Raw genomic sequence first — 24,538 nt, 5'->3', positions numbered from 1 at the left:
TGGGCTGGAGAGATGGCTCAGCGGTTAGGAGCACTGGCTATTCTTTCAGAGGCCCCAGGTTCAATTCCCAGCAACCACATGGTGGCTCACAACCGTCTGTAATGAGATCTGGTGCCCTTTCTGGCCTGCAGGCATACATGCAGGCAGAACACCGTATACATAATAAATAAATAAAACTTTAAAAAATAATTTACTCTCTCTCTCTCTCTCTCTCTCTCTCTCTGTGTGTGTGTGTGTGTGTGTGTGTGTGTATGTGTTTGTAGGGGGGGCATGTGTCTGTGGAGACCAGACTACAACTTGGGGAATCAGTTCTGTACTATGCTTCCACAATGGAAGTCTCAGGGCTTGAACTTGGGCTTGAACTCGGGCTGTCAGGCTGGCAGGGAATGCCTTTGCACACGGAGCCATCTCACTCTCCTCTTAGTCTTTCAGTAAAGATGACCCATTCAGGACACAATTAAAGGTTATTTTTTAAATAGGATTTTTAAAATTATAAATAGAATCTCAAATATTAACAACTGAAAATAAATTCACACTATGAACTCTGTGTGGCCAAGGTAAAGAAACGCCCCAGGGTGCCAGAGAGTTTGTGGAAGGTGAGTTGAAGGTGTTAGGGGCCAAATGACAGGCCGAGGCCCGAGCAGACACGCAGCCAGCATCTGAGCCTCTGTGACCCCGGGTCTCATAGTCTGCTTTGCCTTGAAAAGTGCCTGAAGTTTTGTCCTGTGACACAGGGATCAAGCCCTAGACAGGGCTGAGGTTGGTCCCCGACTCAGTCCCCTTAGTTGACTGAGATGAAAATGTCCCGACAATGTAATGGCCCAAGAGAATCTTTGTGAAGAGTATAGCTAATATAAGGCTTTGCTAGGTAAGCTTTGGAAATACTTTTTATATTAATATTCCTAAAGCCCTGAAAACAATGGGACAAGAGAAGGCCAGGAGTGAGCCCCAGGACCCTCAGCCTCCTCAACCGAATCAGCTTCCACCTCCACTGTGAAGCCTCCCAGTTTTCCCTCCATACCCCACGTATTTCCTTCCCAGAGCTCAGGCCTCCTGCTGTATCTTCTACCAATCAAGGAAGTCCCCACGACACACTAGGAGTAAATTTAGATCAAGTAGACTCCCTGACTCAAAAGTCCAAGGCCTCCCCACCATATATGTCCATGCTTCAGATGGACTGGAACTCTCGTCTTGATCCTTGGCTAAACTCTTGGGAAGTTGCCGACACCTCGGGACCTCACCTGAGCTGGAAGGTGAAGTTGAGACACCCTGGTCCCTGTTGGAAGAGGGTACTCGGAGGGCAGGAAGGACAGCCCAGGAGCTCACAATGTTGCCCACAGTGCATCACCCCACATCACACAACACAGCCCTGGCTCCATGTCTCCAACTTCTATGGGATACCATCCAGCTTGCTCTTTTTCTCTTATATGATTCAGTTCTGGGACTGAACCTAGGCCTCACGCATGACAGCGAGGCAAATGCTCTACCCTGAGCTATACATACCCATAGTTCTCCTTTTACCCTTGACTTGGATTCCCCTGTCTCAGCCTCCTGACTAGCTGGAGCTACAGGCCTACACCACCAGACCAAGGATGCTTTCACTTCTCTATGCTTCCTAGAAGGACAGCAGGCCCTGCTGACACTCCATTTGGAGGAGGACATGAGGCCTCAGAACCAGGTGGCCATGGATCCCAGCATCATTGAGAGGCTCAGCTGGTACCAGGGGATGGCTCAGTGGCAGCCAAGAGGGAGGCAAGAGGGACTTACCTGTGGGCAGAGTCTGACCCCTGAGAGCCAGGAAAAGCAGCAACCATGTCCTAGCCATGGCCCACTCGAGAAGAGGCATGATCCAGCTCCAGCCCTGAGGTGTGGGCTGGGGGAGGAGGCTCCCCAGACTCCCTCCCAGGCCACAGGCCCAGCTGTACGTCAGCTGCTCTGCCACGAGCTGAGCCGTTTCCCTACCAGCCCCTAGTTCTCAGACTCTCCGGGGAGGAGGGCTGTCAGGGAACTCAGGTGCCACTCCCATCCCAGGAGCTGGGTGCCCACCCCAGGTGCATGGTGGGACCTCCACATATAGCCCTTTATGTCATCCTCCAGCTGCTTCAACTCACAGACGAGGCAACTGAGCCTCAGGGAGACTGAGTGGCCTGCCCAAGGTCACAGCTGGCACAGCCAAGGTTGAACTTTTTTATTATTATTATTTTTTATGTGTGTGGGTATTTTGCCTGTATAGATGTCTATGTGCCAAGTATGTGCCTGATGCCTAAGGGAGACAGAGACTGGCAGATCTCTGTGAGTTTGAATACAAGGTGAGTTCCAGGACAGCCAGGGCTACATAGAGCGACCTGACTCTCTCTCTCTCTCTCTTTCTCTCTCTCTCTCTCTCTCTCTCTCTCTCTCTCTCTCTCACACACACACACACACACACACACACACACACACACACACAGAGTCACACACTGTTTTAATTATGTCCATGTGTCTGTCTAAGGCACTGGATCTCTGGAGCTGGAGTTACAGAGGATTGGGAGTCGCCTGACGTAGGCGCTGGGAACCACACTCAGGACCTCTGCAAGAGCAGCATGTGCTCTTAACCGCTAAGCCGTCTCTCCAGCCACCATTTTTGTTCTTTTGAGGTAGGGTCCCATGTAGTCCAGATGGCCTTGAGTTTGCTATGTAGCCAAGAATGGTCCACCTGCCTCCACCTCCCAAGTGCTGGGTTATTTCTTTAATATATTTATTCATGGGGCTGGAGAGATGGCTCAGAGGTTAAGAGCACTGACTGCTCTTCCAGAGGTCCTGAGTTTAATTCCCAGCAACCACATGGTGGCTCACAACCATCTATACATAATATATACGTATACATAATAAATAAATAAATACATCTAATATATATATTCATTCATTGGCAATTCCACCCCTGGATCCACCCCTAATTCTCCCTCCCTCTCCCCTGCACATGCCCCAGCTCTCCTCCTATAATCTTTATGACTTCTCCCTTTTTTTCTAACCCGGGAGTCCGGTTAGTTGCTGGACCGCTGACTGATCTTGTCAGAACTGTATGCAAACTGGCACAGCCGCAGTGAGTTCATGAGCACCAAAGCCCTCTGTTGTCTAGAAGAGAGCGTTTCACAGGGCTTCTCCCCATGCTTCGGTTCTTACTCTTCCCAGCTCCTTCTCCACATGATGTTTCTGGAGCCTGGCGGGGTGGGGTGAGGGTGGTGGTGATGGAGATGTCCCATTTGGAGCTGAGCACTCAACAGTTGCTCACCTGAGCCAGCCCAGAGTCTCTGTATTAGCTGCTGCTGCTGCAGAAGAAGAAACGTCTCTGGCCAAGGTTGCGGGCAGCACTGTATTGTTTTGTTTTTGAGACAGGGTTTCACTGTGTAGCTTTGGCTGGCCTGGAGCTCCATAGAGCAGGCTGGCCTTGAACTCACAGAGATCTGCCTGCCTCTGCCTGCCGAGGATTAAATGCTTGCAGCCCCCATGCCTGGCTCTGGTTACTTTTTGACATGGAGTCTTGCTGTGTTGCCCCCAATGGCCTCATAGAGTCTGAGCAGGAGGCTGGTAAAGTGCTTGCCTGCCATGCGTAAGCCCTATTCGGCCCCATGGTCGGATGAAATCTCTCCCACCCACACCTCAAAGCCACTTGGTCCCAAGTAAACACACAGAGGCTTATATTATTTACAAACTGTATGACTATGGGTCAGGATTCTTGCTAGCTAACTCATAACTTAACTCAACCCATTTCTATTAATCTATATGTTGCCACGTGGCCGTGGCGTTACGGGTCTGCTCATTGGGTGGTGGGCTTACTGCTCATTGGGTGGTGGGCTGGTGTCTCCTCTCAGTCTTCTTTCTTCTCTTCAGTTCGAATGTCCCGCCTAACCTTATTCTGCCTCGCCATTGGCCAAACAGCTTTATTAATCAACCAATCAGGGCAACACATATTCACAGAGTACAGAAAGACATCCCACAGCACCCTAGGTTTGATCCCCAGCTGCATAAACCAGGTAAGGTGGTGTGCTGGTAGTCACAGCTCTGAGGTGGAGGCAGAAGCGTCAAGTTCAAGGTACAAAGAGAATTTGAGATTCACGAAACCCTGTCTCAAAAACCAGCAATCAAAAAACAAATTCTGGTCCTCCAGAAGAGTAGCAAATGCTCTTAGCAACTGAGCCATCTGTCCAGCTGTTCTTTTTCTCTTTTATGTTTTTGAGACAGGGTTTCAAGGTAATGCCCAAGATGGCTCCAACTCTCCATCCTCTTGCTTCAAACCGCCCAAGTGCTGGGATTACAGGTTCTTGCAGCCATGAGCAGCTGATTTCCTAGGTCTAGATGGCTATCCTAAGTGGGTGGGCACGAGGGATATCTAATTACAGTGTGGTGGGGTATTCACCAGAGAAGACTGCTCGGACATGGGTTTAGGCAATAGAAAGTCTTTATTAGCCGGCCAGCGCCTATACTGAGTGTTGGGGATCCCGGTGTAATGGTGAGCCTTTCTCAGCGTGAGCTTTTAAGCACAAAAAAAAAAAAACATGTTCTGGGTTGACATACTTCAGTTAACAAGCACAAGTAGCCAGAAGAGGAACTACAGAAGCCAAAAAGCAAGGTTAGTCCATTGGAGACTTTCCCAGAAGTGTGGACTTGGATGGAGCAGGCCTTTGTTTTCATCTTGGCAGGTGGTGCTGTCTACATGCTGAATTTACCATGGCTCTTCCATCATGGAGACCCCAGCTGTGCTAGGTCTGCGGACCTAAGGGCTGGTGTCCTGTTAGAATAATTTTGTTCCATTTTCCTAATGGTTGGTAACATGGAGCATAAAGGCCTTATCTATTTAGAAAAGGCCTTTTGTCAGGATGTGGTGGCGCACGCCTTTAATCCCAGCATTCAGAAGGCAGAGGCAGGCGGATCTCTGTGAGTTTGAGATCAGCCTGGTCTACAGAGTGAATTCCAGGACAGGCAGGACTGTTACACAGAGAGAGAAACCCTGTTTAAAAAAGAAAGAAAGGAAGGAAGAGAAAAAGAAAGCAAAGGAAGAGAAAGAGAAAAGAAGAAAAAAGGGTCCCACACCAGCCTTGAACTCTGATCCACGGGCTCCAGAATGCTGGCATTGCCTGCCCACTGTTTTCTTTCTTTCTTTTTTTTTTTTTTGGCAGTTTTTTTTTTTTTTTGGTTTTTCCTGCCCACTTTTCTCAAATCTGTAGTATTTTTGTTTGTTTGTTTGTTTTTTTAGGGACCAGTAAATAGATTTTAAACCCAGAAAGCCCTCCCCTGCTAGAGAATTGATATCTTCTCAATTCTGCTTTCCACTGGAGCTGAGCACAGGGTGGGAGTTTGTGCTCCCCCAGTATGCCTGAGGGTTCCAGGCCAGGCGTGACTGCAGCCTGAGACCCTGCCTCAAAAAAACGCAAGGAAAACAAAACCAAAAACGACTGTCTTCTTTTGAGAGCGCTTAGTTCAATCTCACCCACTCCACCTTCTCTCCCTGATAGGAGGTGATTTTGGCTGTGTAAAGCACACAGGTTTTGCAAAGAACTAATTAATTGCCCCAAATTACTCGCAGAATAGCACTTCCCGACGCTTGAGGGCTCCTTATCACACGCTGGTGTCTGTTCTGTGCAGAGCTTTATTTCTTCCTCCTCTTTCTCTGTGCCAGCCTCACCCGACGTGTGCCATTGTGCCGCCCGCAAGGGCAGTTGGAGCGGCCGCTCACCTGCCCTCTCCTGGGCCTGCGCAGGTGCTGGCCTTGGGTGCTTGGGTTCCACCACGTTCCACCGCGTTCCCAGGCCCTGCTGTGCCCAGGTGCAGCCGTGGTGGCTTCCCCCTGGGAGGATGGGTGGCAGGTGTCCCTAACGACTCTGCCTCTGCCTTCTCCAGCCTGGGGGGCGGGGAGTGCTGCCGGGGCCCTGTGACCACAGTGCAGATGGGAGAGGCCCCTGGGGACGCCTTCAGGGGACAGAAAGGTGGGCTGGTTTGGTGACTGCACCCCCCACACACACCCAGCTCCTGCCTCCCTCTTGGACTGGCTTCCCCGCCTGTCCTCACATCTGTTTCTCTCTCCTGAGGCCCCAGCTCTCCCTGGCCCCAAAGTCTCGCTGCTTTCAAGATCTTCGCCCAGGGCACACCAGCATAAGCCTGTCACTTGCAGGTTGGCAATGAGACCCAGACAGCTGACAACCCCTGCCCAGGGCCTTAGCTGCCTGTTTCCAGCTGAGGAACCCAGGCTGAGGAAAACCAAGCTACATCCCCGAGGGTATTTAATCTAGCAAGCCAGGAAGGGGCTCAGCTGTGCTAGGCGGACCCTCTACCTGTCTTTGGCTTCTACATGGCCAAGATGACGTTAACTTTGTTCAGACCAGGGAGTCCAGTGCTGCTGACCTGACTCGTCTTCTGAGCAAGGCCAGGATGCTGATAGCCTCCCCTTCCCTCTTCTTCCTCTGTGTGATGTACATTGCCTGTTACACATATGACGAATGTGTGTACATGTGTGCACATATGTGTGTGAGTGAGGGTTCCTGCTTGCACAGAACATATATGGAGTCGGGACAACTCCAGGTGTCCACCCTCACCTTCCACCTTGTTTGAGACAGGGTCTCTCTTTGTTGCTCCAAGCTGGCTCCACAAGCTTCCGTGATTCGCCTGTTTCCACCTCCTATCTTGCCTAGGGTCACCAGGAATCTGGACACATCCTGCCACACCCAGCTTTTAGGAGGATTCTAGGGATTCAGACTCAGTCCTCATGCTTGCTGGGCAGATGCTTTACCTCTGAGCCATCTCTTCAGGCTCATCCCTCCCCCTCCTCCCTCCCTCCCTCCATCGACCCCCCTTGAGACATCTTGCTATGTAGTCCAGGCTGGCCTTAGACTACCATTCTCCTGTCTCAACCTAGGATCACAAACAGGAGCCGCCACATGTGGCTCACCCCTACATTTCTTGATGACTTAGGGGAATGTTTTCTGGACCCTTTCAATGTGTGGCTAGGACTAAAGTCCGCCCAGTCCACCATTCTCATCACCAAAAAATTCTGATTCCTTCTCCAGGGTGCCAGGGCAGTTCTAGCATTTCAAGTTTCTTAACTGTGGGCTGCTATTAAATCTTTACAGCTTTAATTAACCAAACAACAGACTACTAGTGCCCTTCCCAGGGGCTGAGCCAACATATTAAATCCCAAATCTTGGCTGGGCATCCATGAAATGAACTTGGATAACCTAACATTCCAAGGGTCCTGTGTTCTCCCCCGACCCTCGGAGACAGGGTCTCATGGAGCCCAGTCTCCTTTAACTTGAGCTTTTGACCCTCTGCCTCCATCTCCCAAGCGCTGGAATTACAGGAAGACACCACTGTGCCTGATTTAGGTGGTGGTGGGAGTGGAACTCAGCTTCATGCACGCTAACGCTCTGTCAAGTCAACTACGGCTCCTTCTGAGTTTATCTGTGTGTGTGTGTGTGTGTGTGCATTTATGTTTGTATGTGCGTGTATGTGTGTGTGCATGTATGTGTGTATGAGTGTATGTATGTATATGTGTGCATGTATGTGTGTATATGAGGGTATGTATGTGTGTATGTATATGTGTGCATGTATGTGTGTATATGTGTGCATGTATGTGTGTATATGTGTGTATGTGTGCATGTATGTGTGTATGTATGTGTGTATTACATATGACAACGCATGTGTGGAAGTGAGAGGACAACTTATACCCAGAGTTAGTTCTTACTTCCCACATTGTTGGAGTAGGGTCTCGTTTTTGCCACTGTGCAGCATATCTATCTAGATCTAGGACACAGATGCAGCTATGTGGATATAGACATGTGAAGTCTCTGACCCTTCTCGGGGCCTGCCCCCGCCCTCACTAACTTCCTTTCTTACTTTTGCAAATGAGAGCTGGGAGGCCAGGTGTGGGAGTTCCTGCCAGCATCCCAGACCTGGAGACTTAGGTGGGAAGTTGGCAAGTTCAAGGCATCCTGGGCTATAAAATGAGATCCTCTAAAGAGAAGGGGGGTGGGCGGCTCCTGGAAGGGCTGAGCATTTACTCAGTACTGGAACTTGGTGATCTTAGAGTGACATCTCAAGGCCAGCCTTCAGCCAGGGTGACATCCCCAGCTGCCATCAAGATGCCCCGGGTGCATCCTCACATGCCGGCAGATGTTAAGGACCCCTTGTGCGCCCCCCCACCAACAACAGAACAAGCAGCGTGGCCATGCAGAATCAATCCCATCACCTGTCCCCTCTTTCCTTACAAAGAATGAGATCATCAGTCACATGCTTGTCCCCTTCTGAAACGTGAGAGGTCCAACCCTAACCCCGCCACCCCCCCCCCATGCCCTGTCTCAGGTCTGCCCTGGAGGAACCACGTCTAGTGTTGGTGAGGAAAGACGAAAGTGACACAAGACACTGGAAAACCTAAGGAGGTTTTAGCAGAGTCCACTGACAGATGTGACAGATGTGGACAAGGTCAAGGGAATTCCCAGAGGCAGTGTACACATGAGGGAGTCATGTGTACATTGGGAACGGTGTCAGGGCCCTCAAATCAGAGCGGTGTGGAGGGGCTGCCGCCAATGTGATCCTCCGGAAAAGGGGAAACAAAGAAACGTGTTGCTGGCCTTCTCTTCCTCCGGCCGCTCTCTCCTACCTCCTTGTCAGACCCCGAAGCCAAAAGGCAAGGGAGCCTACTGAACCAGGTGAAGGTGTTGGGTCCAAGAAGTTGGGTAAAGCAGGATGGAAAGAAGGCCTGTAGGGGCCACAGGAGAGGTCACTGAGGACCCTTAACAATGGCCCTCAGGGCTGGAAAGATGGCTCAGTGGGTAAGAGCATCTTCTTCCTGAAGACCAGAGTTCAAGTCCCAGCACCCACAGGATGGCTAACAACCAAGGACTCTGTCGCCCTCTTCTGGCTTTTGAGGGCACTGCATGCATGTGGTGCACAGACAGATGCACATAAAACGAAAATAAAAGGAAAAATTAAAAAATAATGGCCTTCATCAAGCAGCCCTTGGGATCCTAGCTAACCAGCAGGGGTATCTTGGAAACAGGGCAATTGGGTGACAGAAAGCCTGCAGCTGAGATAAATAAAAGAATTGCCCCAAAGTTTCACAGTGCCAAGGTGGGAACTGGACCCAGGCTTGGACCAAATACACTCGAAAGTCTCTATCATTCACGGACTCCTTATTCCACCTGGCAGGTAACATGGACATCACATCACCATGTGCCACACCATGTTATTTATGTGAGGACTACATGGAGAGAATGTTGTCGTAAGCCCTTACTCCCATGACGTTTGTCCCTGGCAGGTTGTGGTGTCTCCGGGCCAGGGACCTGTGGGCCAGCCCTTGGCATTGAGCACAGGCTCTCCATCAAGGTTGTGTGTCAACTTGACAGAAGCTAGAGTCGTCAGAGGACGGAGCCTCAGCTGAGGAACTGCCTCCGTGAGATCCAACTGTGAGGCATTTTCTTAATTAGTGATCAATGGTGGTTCCGTCCCTGGACAGGCGGCCCTGGGTTCTATAAGAAAACAGGCTGAGCAGGCCAGGGGAAGCAAGCCAGTAAGCAGCTCCCTCCATGGCCTCTGCATCAGCGCCTGCCTCCGGGATCCTGCCCTGTGTGAGTTCCTGTCCCGACTTCCTTCAGTGATGAAGAGCAATGTGGAAGTGCGAGCTGAACAAACCTGTGTTTTGGTCATGTTGTTTGGTCAGAGTGATAGGAACCCTGACTGAGACACAGGGGCTCCCCAGAGCAAGCAGGCCAAAGAGGCCAGCCGTACCAGCAAACTCGAGGTTTGATTGGGAGGTTCTACTTCATTAAATAAGATGGCAGAATGATCTAGAAGAGTCCTGATATCTACCTCTGTATGCATGTACACTGTGTGTCCTCAGTTAAGGATTTGATCCTTAATTACGTCATCAGCCTTCGCTGGCTTCCCAGCCTAAAAAGCGGGTGGGTCCTCTGTGGGCTCTCTGTCCCCTCTCCTCTCCGCTCCTTCCTCCTGTCGGCTCTTCTCCCTCCCTCCCCCCTTCTCTCTCCTCTCTCTCTCTCTCTCTCTCTCTCTCTCTCTCTCTCTCTCTCTCTCTCTCTCTCTCTCTCTGTTTCTCTCCCCCTCCCCCCAATAAAGCTCTAAAAAGGTAACCATGGCTATGTATGATTCCTTTTAATCAGCACGCTGCTCCGCGGGCCGCGACCAGCCACAAGGGGCAGCGCCGTGGCACACTCACCCCCCCCCCCACACACACACACATTAAAAAAAAAATCAAGACTGTATCGGGAGTTCAAGGCCAGCTTTGGCTACATAAGACTTGAAAACAAACCCGGGCTGGGGATAAGCTGCATCCTACCTGCCGGGCCCTCACCCCTGTTTTGTTTTTCACTTAGTGAGTTTCATGGGGTTGTTCACAGTGAGGGTAGACACGCTGGGTCCTTTGTAAATTACACCAATTACGCATTACTTACTGATTTCTGGGGTGTGCCAGATTAAGCTGTTTACTCTTATTTACCTCTTTCAGTATGTAGCCCAGGCTGGCTCCACGGCCCTAGCATATGGTATTACAGGCATGGGTCACTGCCTTCTGTTCAGGCTAGCTTTGATAACTTCAGAAACCCGAAAATCGGAGCCAGGAGGTATATATAGCTCAGCAGACACCGTGGGAGATGGCGAGAGCCCTTGTCTCAAAGCCAAAACAGGCAACAAAACACCCAAACAGCGGCAAAAACAAACACCCCCCCCCCCCTGGGACTTGATGCTTAGTACACAGTTAACAAACAGATGTGAAGAGAGTGCTCGAGCTCGCCTGGACCACAGAGCGAGGCTGGGTCTCCAGGACAAAGACACTCAGCGGTCCTGCTGCAGCCTGTGCGCGCGTCTGCACGTGAGGAAGGGAAGTGTGTGTTTGCAGCTCTGCTTCGGCACACTTGTCCCAGAGGGCATAAAACTCTACTTTTTGACTCGTCCATCACTTTTTTTTCTTTTATAATTTCTTCTAAGCACATCCCACATTGTGGGATGAGAGCTGGGGATTAACGGAGCCTGCAGCTTCAGCCTGAAGAGCTGGTGTTCTGGCGGTCTAACCCGGGCTACACCGTTTGGTACGGTCCGAGGTTTCCCCTCCCCTTCCCGCGAAGGTGGTTGCTCCCACACCGCCCGGAAGTGCTCGCGGTCGGGTCCCGGGGGTGGACTGGTGGCGGGAAATGGAGGTGCGGGGCCGTGTGGACAGTCCGGGCGGAGCCCTGGCGTCTGCCGAGCCGGTTCCGGCTTCGGTGACCCTGGCGCAGCTCCTGCAGCTGGTCCAGAAGGGCCAGGAGCTCCCGGGTCTGGAGAAACGCCACATCACTGCGACCCACGGCGAGCCCACGGCGTCGCTGCTCCCGCGGAGGCCCAAGCCCTGGGAGGACGCGGGCTCGGCCGCATCGGCCCGCACCGCCGCCCTAGACGCGCGCACGCAGTCCCCGACCGTCGGGGAACCGGCCCGGGTCAGCCCAGCGGCCCAGCTCGGCCGAGGCCCAGCAGATTCCTGAGCTCGAGGGCTTTTACAGCCGAGATCCGGAGGACCGGACTGGGTCCTGCAAGAACCTGAGAGAGTCTGGACAGCTGCCACCCTTACTCATCTTTCTGCATCTGCGCTGACCTGTCTCAACCGGACCCGGTCTTCCAGGAGACTCAACGTTGCCCAGGAATTTTGGGTTTGGACGCTGAATTTCAACTGCATACCGTGTTCTAGTCCGTCCGTGTAATTGAAAAAGCCTATTGTACCACCTGCGGTCTGTTTCACTTGGGGCAGTAACCTCCAGGGCCACCTTCTAATGATACTGATAAAGTAAACCGAGAGCCGGGTCATTTCTGATTTTGCAGTTGTTTGGGTTTGATGATAGAAGTCGGTTCTGGAATGATGCAGCTAGTGAGATCTTTAAGACAGACGTCCTCTGTAGCTCTGGCCGTCCAGGCTGGCCTCCTCTGAGTGCCCGGATTAACAGTGGGGGCCACTACCGCCTGGCCCGTTTCATTAAAAGCTGAGCGGCAGTAAAACCCGAGAAGTCCTGGCTCTTGGAACCAACTCCTCCCACGATGCAGGTCGCAGAACCAAGCTGTGGCTCAGCAGCTGGTGCCTTAGCTACGGAGCCATCTCCACAGCTGGAACAGAAGAGTGCTGGGAATTACAGCGTCGATGCTAAGACTGTGTGTAACTGAGTGCGCGGTGTCAGATGGGGGGCTGGGGCGGGCTGAGCAGGTCTTAGTCACCGAGCTATGCTTGGGCTCCCTGAAATCTTGTTTAAGACCTGGTCTCTTTACATACTCCCGCCTGGCCTTGAACTCAAGAGACGCCGGCCTCTGCCTCCCGAGTGCTGGGATTAAAGGCTTGCGCCACCACACCAGGCTCCCAAGCAGTCTTTCCAACAGGTCCAGTGGCTCACTGCACTCTCTAAAACTAAGACCCGAATGGCAGTGTCAGCAGCCTTAGGTCTACCCATGTAGTTTAATGACTAAAATAGACTGGGCAATTTAGAGTCCTACAACTTGCTTGGGACGTGTTAAGTTAGAAGGGATATCACGTGGTTTTTTTCCTTGTGACACAGGATTTCTCCCGTGTAGTTTCGGAGCCTTTCCTGGAACTCAGCCTGTAGCCCAGGCTGGCCTCAAACTCTCTCCATGTCACCCTGGCTGCCCTGAAATGTGTGTGTAGATCAAGGTAGCTTTGAACTCATGAAGACCCATCCACTTGGCAAGCACATTCGCCCAAGGCTCTAAATACACTTTAACTTTGGGTTGGAGACGTTAAAAGCCCTTGCTGCTTTGCAGAGGACCTGGCGTCGCTTCCAGACCTTCCAGCTTTCATTTTGCCCTTAACTCCAGCTCTAGGGCACCACACATTTTCTGGCTGCTCTGGGCCACACTCATGGTACAGAATCACACACACAATACATCTAAAAATAGTCTTTTACTTACAATTATTTTACAAGTGGTTTTAAATTCTGACATCCAGGAGCTCCACTTTTCAGGCCAGAAATGCAAGCCATGCCCCTTATCTTAAAGGGCCTCACACTTATTAGGGAAGCACTCTGACACTGCAAGGCATTTTTGGTTACCTCATCTCCCAATGCTCTACAACAGCAGTTACTGACCCCTGGAAGATTCTGGAATCCACTGACCTTGTAACTGGCATGTTCCGAGGCACTGTTAAACTTTTCTTTCCTTTCCCCCCCTTGAGACAGGGTCTCACCATGTATCCCTAGCTGTCCTGGAACTTGCTCTGTACACCAGGCAGGAATGAATTCAGAGATCTGCCCATCTCTGCCTCCCGAGTGCTGGAATTAAGTGCTACCAGCACACGGCTTTGGCTCTTGTCATTATTTCTAACTCATTTTCACAGGGAGCCAAGGTTACAGGAAATCTCAAGGGAAAACAACAGTTAAGAAAGTGGACCCCTGGTGTGTGTGTGTTTTTTGAGACAGGGTTTCTCTGTGTAGTTTTGGTGCCTGTCATGGATCTCACCAGGCTGGCCTCAAACTCAGAGATCCACTTGTCTCTGCCTCCCCGAGTGCTGGGATTAGAGGTGTGCGCCACCACCTGGTGCGGGTTTTAAGGAAAGGCTGATAGGGGAATTCCCAAGGCCATCGTGAAAGCCAGGGTGAAATTTAATGGGCAATTCCCGGATACATTTTTGAGTCGTTTCTGTGTGTGGCTCTGGGTGTCCTGGAACTCTGTGGAGCAGGAAACTCAGGATCTCTGCTGCCTGTCTCCCAAGCACTGGGATTAAGGGGGTGTAACACAAGGCCCAGTTTCTCACTTTAGTCTCTTCTAGCACAGAATGCTAGATCAATGCTCATAAAAGCAGGCTGTCCTCACGTAAGAGGCACCTTGGAGTTCTGAGCACAATGGCAGTGTGTGTATGGTTTGAGGCATGTGTCTTCCTAGCGTAGACAACCCCATCTTAAACACTGGATTGGTCAGGGTTCAAACGGCACCACACCGACTCAGGATAGGCAAGCCTGACCACAGCTGACACCGAGGTCACACCATGGCCTCACAGCACAAGACCGCACACTGCTTTCGTCACTTCCTAACCACATTTCATGTCTGAGGAGTAAGTTCCCAGGCTGGGGGTGCACACACCTGTAATCTTAGCACCTAGGAGGATGAGGCAGGAGGATTGCTATGGAGTTTAAAGCCAGCCAGGATTGTACACAGTGAGACCCTGTCCTAAACAAACAAATAAAAAAAGCCACCTGCATTGACAACAATAGAATACAAAGTAAAAACCAAGACTCTTTTCTTCCAAACTCAAGTATGGCCCTGGTCTGGTCCATTGCTTTAGTCTTGAAGCGGTGGGAAGGGTGTTTGGACTTTGTGCCCACCCAACATTAAACACCAAGACACCAGGCAGGACGAAGCAGGGCAGCCACTTTCCATGGAACTGGGTTGTGGTGAGGTTCACAATGCTCGGACCCGAGTCTTTCTCCCAGCCTCTTCCTTCCAGTGTGAAGGCAGAAATCATCTTCTCTGAAGATACTCGGTCATCTGAGATACAAAAGCACTCTTCCAGTGCACCGCGTCTTTGGGAACCCTAAGGGAGGAAAACAGCTGCATCAAAACAACAGGACCGAGAGCAACAGCAGCGACAGACACACGGCACCCGGGGTGGGGTCCCCTCCCCACCACAGCCAACTGGTCCTTTATGGTGGGATTCCTCCACTGCAGGCTAAATGTCCACAGCAACACAGTCCTTTATGATGGGATTCCTCCTCACTGCAGACTAAATGTCCACAGCCAACTAGTCCTTTATGATGGGATTCCTCCTCACTGCAGACTAAATGTCCACAGCAACACACATGTTTTCAGGCCTGTAACCTCACAGGGACAGCCTCATGTCCTCATCAGGCGTTGACCCTTCCACAGGTCAACATGCTTGTTCCCATCTTAACAGGACTCTCAAGTCCAGCACACCCAGGAAGAACTTCTCTTCTAGCAAGGCCAGGGACTAAGAACTTGCAATTGTAGTTAGTTCTCGACCACTAACTACACCTCCAGCTCACAGAGGGACTTAAAACGGACAAGCATGGCCCATGAAAAGTCAGGCCAGGGGCTGACAAGATGGCTCAGTTACAAAGACGGTTTTGCTACCAAGACCGAACTACTCAGCTTTGATCCTTGGAACCAATATGGGAGGAGAGAACCAACCTCCACCCCAAGCTGTCCCTGACCGCCACATGAGCACTGTGCTGTGTACACGTGTGTACACACACACACACACACACACACACACGGGGGGGGGGGGGGGGAGAGAGAAGAGGGAGGGAGAGAGTGAGCGCACGAGCAGTCTGCAGCACAGCCTCACCTGGTCCCAGTCTAGTTCAGCTGGCGGATGAGCTGATTGATGCGTTCACCCCGATAGCCAGGAGAACCCATCTCCTTGAGGAACCCCACTCTGTTCTTGGTAGCATGCCGGGCCACGGAGAGGTGGAAAGGGCACAAGAATGAGGAGATCTCCTGGAAATGCTCGCCCGGGAAGGCGATTTCATGGATGAGGTCTTCCAGGCAAATGACACCAAATCTCCCTGGAAGAGAGACATGGTTCCTTGTCCCTCATCTAGCCAGAGTACAGGAGTGCTCACATGGCAGCTAGGACTGCAGGGCCCAATGATATATACGCCCTGGACCCCAAACCCCAGCTGCCAACACCTGGCTTTCCACCCAGCTGCCCCCACAGCCGCACTCACCCAGGTGCTCCTCAATCACTGTGTTGTCGGTCAGAGCGACAGTCTTATTGTTAATCCTTGCTTGGCCACGTTTCAAGATGAGTTCCCGGACAGACTTCAAATTTGGAAATCTATGTAAGGCAAACACAGCATCCTGCATTACACTGGCCTCAGTTCTGCAGCTGGCTGAGAGGATTTTAAGGGCCCTCCCTCCCAGGTGGTGGTGGCACACGCCTTTAATCCCAGCACTCAGGAGGCAGAGCCAGGCGGATCTCTGTGAGTTTGAGGCCAGCCTGGCCTACAGAGCGAGTTCCAGGAAAGGCGCAAAGCTACACAGAGAAACTCTGTCTCGAAAAACCAAAACAAAAACGGCCTCCCACCCCAACTTCCCACAACCAGGGAGTGAACAAGTCACATTTTAGCTGGATTTTCGGGAGAAATAATTGACAGGAAGGATGAAAAACGGGGGTGGATACCAGGCACAGTGGCTCATGCCTGTCACGCTAGAACCCGAGAGGCTGAGGCTGGAGGATCCTGGGCTGCAGTGAGTCTGAAGTGAGCTTGGTTGTCCAGCAGTACTTTGACTCAAGTAAGCTAAAAGCAAACCAACCCACCAGCCAACTGAAAACCCCAGAGCAGGCCTGAGCACACAATTAGACATTAGGATGTTTCTTTGAGACCAGGTCTTATTCTTGTAGCCTATGCTGGCCTCAAACTTGCGGCAATCCTCCTGTCTCCGTCTTTGGTGCATAGGATTCTGAGCCTGAGGCACCACGCTCAGTTCTAAATTTGGTTTGAGAAAGAGTCTCACAGGATAGCCCAGGCTGACCCGGAGTCCAGAGCAACCTCCCTGTCTCAGCTCTCCAAGGTCTGGGACAACAGGTGCGGGCCACCACTCAGCCAAGTCCACACTGACACACGGGCACCGCCAGCACTCTGGCTTCAGGTGTTGATCTGTCACTCATTCCACTTAGTCTGAATCCACAACTGCATTCGCCCTGAAATGGTTCTGCTGGGACCGTCAGCAGCATCACTGGGCCTCCTTCCTCATACCCCAAGGGTCTCTTTCTGGTGACAGGCCAAAGCAAAATGCACAACACAACACCAGTCTCAGAGAACAATACCCCATGTGTCATAACACTCAAAGTCACGGAAATTAGTTCACATGGAGAACTACACTCACCCCCAGGTCACGTAAGGCTCCACTGTGCGCAGCATTTTCACACTCTGAGGGGTGACATGGACAAAGACACCACTGAACAACTTCTTCAGGCCAAGTTTTGCTATGGTCTTCTGGACCAACAGACTCACTCCTTCTGTCCTGAAGAGAACAGTCGACAGTGTCTGACTCCAGTCTGTGCTAGTCTGTCTGGCAATTCTGAGACACACGACTATTTACTAGATACACAGAATCCACCTTGGAAGGCAGATTATGTGGAACAATTCCTGGATACTACAGGACAGTCTCTGAATGGCGGGCTAGCATGGCAGGGCAGGAGGGTGGGTGGGCTACAGTATTGTATGTCTGTCTAAGGAAGCTGATCACTTCAATGGGTGGGTATAAGAGCAAGGAACACGTTCAGAGTTCTTTTTGACTGTCGCCTCTAGAGCAGACCTGAGGCTGACCTCAGAAGCAGGGAAATCCAAATCCAGGAAAGAGATTATGGGCAGCGGCAGGAAGGTTCAAAGAGGGCAGAGCTGTAAATACTTAAATCTCAGAGGTTTTATATCAAGAAGCACACAGCTGTATTTGATGGGAACAAATACAAAATCCTGCTAAGTATGGACACGGCTTCCTAGCACTGTTTATCCTGTATTGTCAAACCCTTCACCAGGACATGTGCCCGAGCAACACTGAACCCTTCATGTCTTTTGTTTCTCTGATTCAGCGCTGGGATTAAAGGCACGTGCCACCACGCCTGGACTCTGCCTACTTTTGTGTCTCGTGTCAAGTTGCTGTTCCTGTTTTAGAAAGAGTATCCCCGAACAATCCCGACTTCACCTGAGAGTCTGCATCAGACAGACCTTATTCCACCTGGTGTCCTAACAGCACCGGCACAATTTGCTGTAGCAGGTTAGGCTTCACCTCCTATCTCCCTACACAGACATCTAAAGCGAACCCAACAGGTCACCCATCTCAGGGACTCCGAGAAGACACTGGGACCCTACCTTTCCATGCGTATAACGAAGGCCAAGGAATGTTTATCAGGTACTTCCAATGCACGAGGTTTCACTTCTAGCCGCCGGACACGCACCTTGTCACGCTGCTGCCGCCAGGAATCATGTACGAATGATTCCAGTCGCTTAAACCTGAATTCTTTTGTTTTCCCCTAAGGCAGAAGACAGGCATCACCATCTCTTCCACAATTAGCCCAGGAGCCACGAAAAAGAAACACTTTTAGCTGCATGTGGTGGCAGCGCACACTTTTGATCCCAGCACTGGGAGTCTAGTAAAGGCAGGCAGATTTCTGTGAGGCTAGCCTGGTCTACAAAGTTCCAGGACAGAGAAACCTGCTCCCTGGCTCCACAAAAAAACTTTTACCATTATATAAGGAAACACGAGGAACCCAAGCAAAGATAGAGGTAAGAAAATTTAGATGTTATGAAGAAAAGCTTGTGGTAAATTAATTTATATGTTGGTAACAATTACTTTATGATACCAAACAATGTATTAGGCATCATTTAATACAATAGGTCTTTCTTCTGTCCTCAAAAAACTTGTATATACTCCGTGCACAGTCCACATATACACATCATTCCAAATAGAATAAATATAAAAATTGTTGGATACTTTTGGTTTGAGACAGTTCTCATTATATAGCCCAAGCTGACCTTAAAATTCTCCACCCTCCTGCCCCAAGCCCTCTCAGAATGCTGGAATTCTACTAGTATGCCACAGTTAGCAATTTAATCCCAGCACTCTGGAGGTCAAGGCAGGCTGATCTGCTAGTCTGAGGCCAGACTGGTTCCATGGATTTCCAAATCAGCCAGAGATACACATAGAGAGGCCCTGCCTGAGGAAAAAAAAATTTTTTTCCTGCCAAATCTGGTTTTTCACCACTTAATTTGAATTTAGAAACTCTTCACTTTTCCCTTACATGCTATTCCTGCATTTTGCTCACAGAAAGATGTTAGGTAAATCTTTGCTTAAATGGAGACCTGGACTACACTGTTTAGGGGAACAAAGGGGGGTCGGGGAGAGTCTGCTAACAAATCTGGTTCAACACATGCTCAATAAAATGCATCGACTCCAAACCCCATTATCCCGCACTGCCCGCTCCCCAGAATTACCTCCCTCTTTGCCAAAAGGGCCTGCTTTGCCTGGGTTGCTTTCAGAGCCTGATACGCCTTCCTCTTTTTCAGGAGATTTTCCGGAACCAAAGGGATCTTTTTTCTCTCCCTGATAAGTAAAAATCGACATCAAGGAAAATTACTAAATGAACATTCAATGGCTTTCCAAGCTGAGTCAGGATCCTGTTCTTCCAGGAACACGTCAGTCTTTTTCAGATCGTCCGGAGTCCACCTGTGAAGCTCATTCGTCCCGAGGGCCTTGAAAACAAGGACACCGTTGGTCCCGGGGATCGTGCGGGTCCGCAGGGCTTCCACACCCGTGGCCTGCCACAGGCACCGACAGCGAGGAAACCACGGTGACGTCCGGGACCGTCTGGGCTGGTTCAGATCCCCCAGGGAGAATTACAGCCGGGGTGGGGTGGGGGCGAGACTTGAAGGAAGAGGGAGGGACGGGGGAGACGGGAGGCCGTCGGATCACGGCACGCGTGTACTTCCTAAGTGTGAGATGCTCACCCAGGCCTGGACTTCCTAAGTGTGAGATGCACACCCAGGCCTGGACTTCCTAAGTGTGAGATGCACACCCAGGCCTGGATTTCCTAAGTGTGAGATGCACACCCAGGCCTGGATTTCCTAAGTGTGAGATGCACACCCAGGCCTGGATTTCCTAAGTGTGAGATGCACACCCAGGCCTGGATTTCCTAAGTGTGAGATGCACACCCAGGCCGGCCGGCGAGCCCGGCTCTCCCCAGCCGCCCCCTGCGCACCCGAGTTTCCCCGGACACCCGAGCCTCGGTGGCGGCCGCCGCGCAATCCCCAGCCACCGCATCTCTGTGCCCACCGCTTCTCCTCTCCGCACCCCACGGCACCCGGCGGCATCCCCGGAGCCGGAGCAGACCGGATGGCGTCGGATACCCAGCCCGCTCGGGAGCCCCAGCGGCCCAGCACTTACCCGTCCTCCGCCATCTTCCCGGGGCCACCGCTACTGCTCATGCGCAGTCTGACTGGGCGGACAGAGAGGCCCGCTCGATGGCTCCTTGATCATAGAGACGCCGCTCTCGCCCACGCTGGAGGACCCTGGCCGCCGGCGATCCCCTAGCGGCTGTGAACTTCCGGGAAATGGTCTTGCTAGCCCTGGATCCAGCCAGAGGACTCCAGCTGCCTTCGCGCCCCTTCCAAGCTTCCTAGAGTCTATGGCATTCATCAAGATGCAGCCCTTTTCAGTGAGGCTGCGGTGTCCGGAAGGCGGCCGTTCGGCTGTGAACCGGAAACGCTTCCCACAATGCTCCTGCACTTCCGGCACGGACTCGTGTTTTGTCTCCACGGAGGCTCGAGAGGCCGACTTGGTGCTCACACTCGGGGCGGATTATTTGTGGAGGCTTTGGGGGAATAGAAGGTGGTGTCTGGGGCTCTGAGCCTTTGCGTCCCCTCCCTCTGCACCTCGGCTCCCTCACCCATGCCGGAGTGCGAGCCTTTCCCCGGGACCCGTGGAGGAATCTCGCCCTGGGAGACTGATGGTGTCAGCACGCTGACGGCGAGCAGCCAGCCCTGACGCTGCTCCTCCTCTTCATCTCAGCCTCCCGTGTGTAAGGCTCGCGGAGTGGACTCCCATGGCCACGCGTCTAGCACAGCGCGTTCACTGATGCTGTAGTCCAGGACGATGCAGTATTGGACCGCACTGGCAGCCGTCACCACAGACTTTATCCTACACCTTTTGAGTGCTCTTTGAGGACACAAGACTTTTCTTATTTCCTCCGTGTCTCATCTACACCACCTCACTACAGTGAGGATCTGCAAGGAATTGTTAGGTTCCTGCGGCTTGGGGCATCATTTTGGCCCACACTAAGGAACTAGCCCGCTCAGAAAGCTAATGCCATCGCCAGGCGCTCATTACCAGAAGAATACCAAACGGGAGTAACGGGCTAGCGAGGTTCGGCTGTTGGAGGACCCAGGTTTAGTTTCCAGCACCCACACGGTGCCTCCCAACCACGTGTAACTATTTCCAAAGGCTCCGATGACCTCACCAGGCACACAGCGGCACAGACATACATGCAGGCAAAACATACACACACAGGAAATAAAAATAAAAGATGCTGGGCATGTTGGCACTTGTCTTTAATCCCAGCACTCAGGAGGCTGGGGTAGGTGGGTCCCTGTGAGTCCAAGGCCAACCAGTTCTACATAGTAAGACCTGTCTCAAAAACAAGCGTGAACGTCAAAAGGGTCAGTAACACGGTGTTGTCACGGATGGTGGCCTGAGGCCACCTTAGTTCCTTAACCATGTGTCTTTGTAAAGAGAAGACTTACCAAAGTGCAAGTCATTCAGGGGGCAAAGGTAAAAATATTTTGTAACTTTCTGTAGATAAAAGTTAGATCCTATCTAATTGACATTGTCAAGGGAAGAGGAGTTCAGTGTCGCCAACAACTCCCCACTAATTGAATGGGACTTTTAAGTTCTCAAAGCAAAGCCACCTCTCCACCATTCTGAACCCGATACTGGTTCCTTCCGGGTTCCCTGCCCCCACCTCTCCCCACCACACTGCGCACTGACCCTGTGTGCTAGTACTAGGGAAGACACAACACGTTAGTGAGGATGTGGCATTGATACTGAGCAGTCTTAGGGATTTCACTCTTTTTACCTTCTCAAAAGTTCTGCTCTTGACGTTTCTATTAAAAAATAGAAATCTATTAGAGAATGATTAAATTGTGGGAGATTGTGCAACTATAAGCAGCCATATGGGTTTTCAGGTCCTGAAATCTCCTGTGGCTGTTTTTATTTTCCACTACCAGTGGTCATTCCCATGTCCTAACACTATTCCGCTCCATTGTGAACTGCTGTCTCCCTCAGCAGAGTTACATCTGCAGTCCCATCTCTGCGCCCATTGTCTTCCTTAGAGTGTGACCCTCCTTGTGGTCTACCTCACGGTGTTTCAAGTTTTCCTGGTTGTTTGCTGTGCTGGCTGTTTTTTTTTTTTGCGGGGGGGGGGGGGGGGCGTTTCGAGACAGGGTGCTGGCTGGTTTTATGTCAACTTGACACAAGCTAGAGTCATCAGAGTGGAGGGAGCCTCAGTTGAGAAAGGCTTCTATAAGATCCAGCTGGAAGGCATTTTAAAAATTAGTGATCAGTGGGGGAGGGTCTACCCAGCCCATTGTGGGTGGTGCCACCCCTGGACTGGTGGTCCTGGGTTCTATAAGAAAGCAGGCTGAGCAAGCCATGAGGAGCAAGCCAGTAAGCAGCCTGCCCTGCGCGAGTTCCTGCTCACACTACTTTTGATGATGCACTGTTAATATGGAACCGTAAGGGAAATAAACCTTTTCCTCCCTGTGATGGCTATTCTTGGTTGTCAACTATATCTGGAATGAACTACAATCCAGAAATGGAGGGCACACCTGTGAGAGATTTTCTGCTTGGTTTGAAGTGGGTAAATCCATTTCTAGTCTGGACCTTTGAAGTAGGAGGACACACCTTTGATCCAGATCTTGAGTCGGGAAGATAAACCTTTAATATGGGCCACACCTTTTGCTGGAAGCCGGTATAAGGACATAGAAGAAGGAAGCTTTTGCTCTTTGCCTGCTTGTCCTTACCTCGCTAGCCCATCCATTCTTTCACTGGCATTGGCGCCTACTTCTTTGGGATTACAGCATATGCAGAAGACCAGGTGAAACATCCAACCCTGTGGGACCAAGCAACTGCTGAATTCTTGGACTTTTCCTTCACAGCTAGCCATTGCTGAGTTAGTTGGACTGCAGCCTATAAGTCATCCCAATACATTCTCTTAACACACACACACACACACACACACACACACACACACAGAGAGAGAGAGAGAGAGAGAGAGAGAGAGAGAGAGAGAGAGAGAGAGAGATCAGCAGATGAGCCTGGAGTTGGGGGAAACGTTATCAACAAGAGCTATTGATTTGGATTTAAAAAAAATAAGCATCGGAAAGTGGGGGGGGGCAAGTAATGGTTTAGCCGTTAAGAACGAGCACTGCTTTTCTAGGGGACCTGAATTCACTCCCAGCACCCGTATCAAGTGGACAACCGCCTGTAACTCCGGCTGACTGGAAATCTGAAGCCTTCCTCTGGCCTCTACTGGAAGAAAGCACGTGGGAGGGAGCAGGTTTTGGGGGTGGAGGACAGACACAGGAAACCAGGAGAGGAGGCAGACAGTGGATGACAAGTTAAACAAAACAAAAGAGAAAAGCCCAAACTGTCTCCAAGTTATTTCCGATTAGTGGAACATTGGCTCTTTACTATAATCTCTCCTTCAGTTACACCCCATATTGTACCCCAAACACAGGGCCAGGACAGACTGTCCTGCTTAATGGGCAAAGAAACTGAGGTGGAGAGCAACTTGGGTGGCTGCTTCCATCTGACTATGTCGTCCAAGGCCTGCCTGCCCAGTGCTCTGCTCCCAGGGCCTTCACAGCAACGTTTTCCCTAAGTGATTTATTTATTTATTTATTTTTATTTGTTTGTTTATTGTGTATACAGTGTTCTGCCTGCATATATGGCTGCAGGCCAGAAGAGGGCGCCAGATCTCATTACAGATGGCTGTGAGCTACCATGTGGTTGCTGGATATTGAACTCAGGACCTTTAGAAGAGCAGTCAGTGCTCTTAAACACTGAGCCATCTCTCCAGCCCTCCCTAAGTGATTTAAAACAACAACAGCCAGGCGGTGGTGGCGCACGCCTTTAATCCCAGCACTCGGGAGACAGAGCCAGGTGGATCTCTGTGAGGTCGAGGCCAGTCTGAGTTACCAAGTGAGTTCAAGGAAAGACACAAAGCTACACCGAGAAACCCTGTCTCAAAAAACAAAACAAAAAAAATTTTGTTTTATTAGTTTTATGGGTTTTTTTTTTTTTTTTTTTTTTTTTTTTTTTTTTTTGCCTGCATGTATGTATGTGTACCACACATGTGTCTGATGCCCGCAGTGCTCAGAAGACGGCATCAGATTCCCTGGAACTGAAGTTACAAATGGTTGTGAGCAGCCTTGTAGGCTCTGGAAATTGAACCCAAGTCCTCTGCAATAGTTCACTCTTAACCCATGAGTCATCTTTCCAGCCCTAATCATTACTATTTGTTTGTTGTTGTTGTTGTTTTTCAAGACAGGTGTAGTACGAATTCTAATTGGTCTTAAAAATAATAATAACCTGGAGCCAGATATCAGGGTATGCTGAAAGATCAGAGAAACAAAGGAGCAAGCCACAGCCACCTCTTACCTCGACAACTCCTCAGCCAAAAAGGGGTGAGCTCCTGTCTCCTCCCACCTTGTATTCCTCTCTCTGCCCAGACATATCTCTACCTCCATAGTGCTGAAATTAAAGGTGTGTGGCTCCACTGCCTGGCCTCCATGGTTAATTAGTGGCTAGCTCTACACTCTGATCTCCAGGCAAACTTTATTTGTTAGCGCACAAAATATCACCACATTTTCCTTTTATTATCTAAAATAAAAAAAGAAGGTTCTAACTAATATAAGAAAAACTATGGCTGGGGCGGTGGTGGCACACGCCTTTAATCTCAGCACTCGGGAGGCAGAGCCAGGCGGATCTCTGTGAGTTCGAGGCCAGC

At 50.9% G+C, this 24,538-nt stretch overlaps 2 protein-coding genes across 2 annotated transcripts; one reads left to right on the top strand and one right to left on the bottom strand.

Moving 5' to 3' along the window:
- Positions 1 to 11,131: 11,131 nt before the first annotated feature.
- Positions 11,132 to 11,825, top strand: Pex39 (peroxisomal biogenesis factor 39). The gene has a single exon (XM_042265777.2). It carries the CDS (start codon positions 11,175 to 11,177, stop codon positions 11,499 to 11,501), a length of 327 nt encoding a protein of 108 aa, XP_042121711.2. The 5' UTR covers positions 11,132 to 11,174; the 3' UTR covers positions 11,502 to 11,825.
- A 1,075-nt stretch (positions 11,826 to 12,900) lies between these two features.
- Rpl7l1 (ribosomal protein L7 like 1) lies at positions 12,901 to 20,553 on the bottom strand. Its single transcript, XM_006990840.4, has 7 exons — positions 19,918 to 20,553; positions 18,969 to 19,077; positions 17,847 to 18,007; positions 16,861 to 16,998; positions 15,699 to 15,808; positions 15,317 to 15,536; positions 12,901 to 14,545 (listed from the first exon to the last, which is right to left on the bottom strand). The coding sequence occupies exons 1-6, from the start codon at positions 19,956 to 19,958 to the stop codon at positions 15,328 to 15,330; spliced, it is 768 nt and encodes a 255-aa protein (XP_006990902.2). The 5' UTR covers positions 19,959 to 20,553; the 3' UTR covers positions 12,901 to 14,545; positions 15,317 to 15,327.
- Between the last annotated feature and the right edge of the window lie 3,985 nt (positions 20,554 to 24,538).

The sequence above is a fragment of the Peromyscus maniculatus genome, chromosome 21 (genome assembly GCF_049852395.1).
Source record: "Peromyscus maniculatus bairdii isolate BWxNUB_F1_BW_parent chromosome 21, HU_Pman_BW_mat_3.1, whole genome shotgun sequence".
NCBI lineage: Eukaryota > Metazoa > Chordata > Mammalia > Rodentia > Cricetidae > Peromyscus > Peromyscus maniculatus.
This window is presented reverse-complemented; position numbering and strand designations above follow the sequence as displayed.

Coding starts and splice junctions, on each gene's coding strand:
- Rpl7l1 (XM_006990840.4), bottom strand. CDS start 19,958: ATGAGCAGTAGCGGTGGCCCCGGGAAGATGGCGGAGGACGG. Junction 19,078..19,917: donor GGGAAGATGGCGGAGGACGG/GTAAGTGCTGGG, acceptor TTTACTTATCAG/GGAGAGAAAAAAGATCCCTT. Junction 15,809..16,860: donor GAGCCTTACGTGACCTGGGG/GTGAGTGTAGTT, acceptor TGCCTTACATAG/ATTTCCAAATTTGAAGTCTG.
- Pex39 (XM_042265777.2), top strand. CDS start 11,175: ATGGAGGTGCGGGGCCGTGTGGACAGTCCGGGCGGAGCCCTGGCGTCT.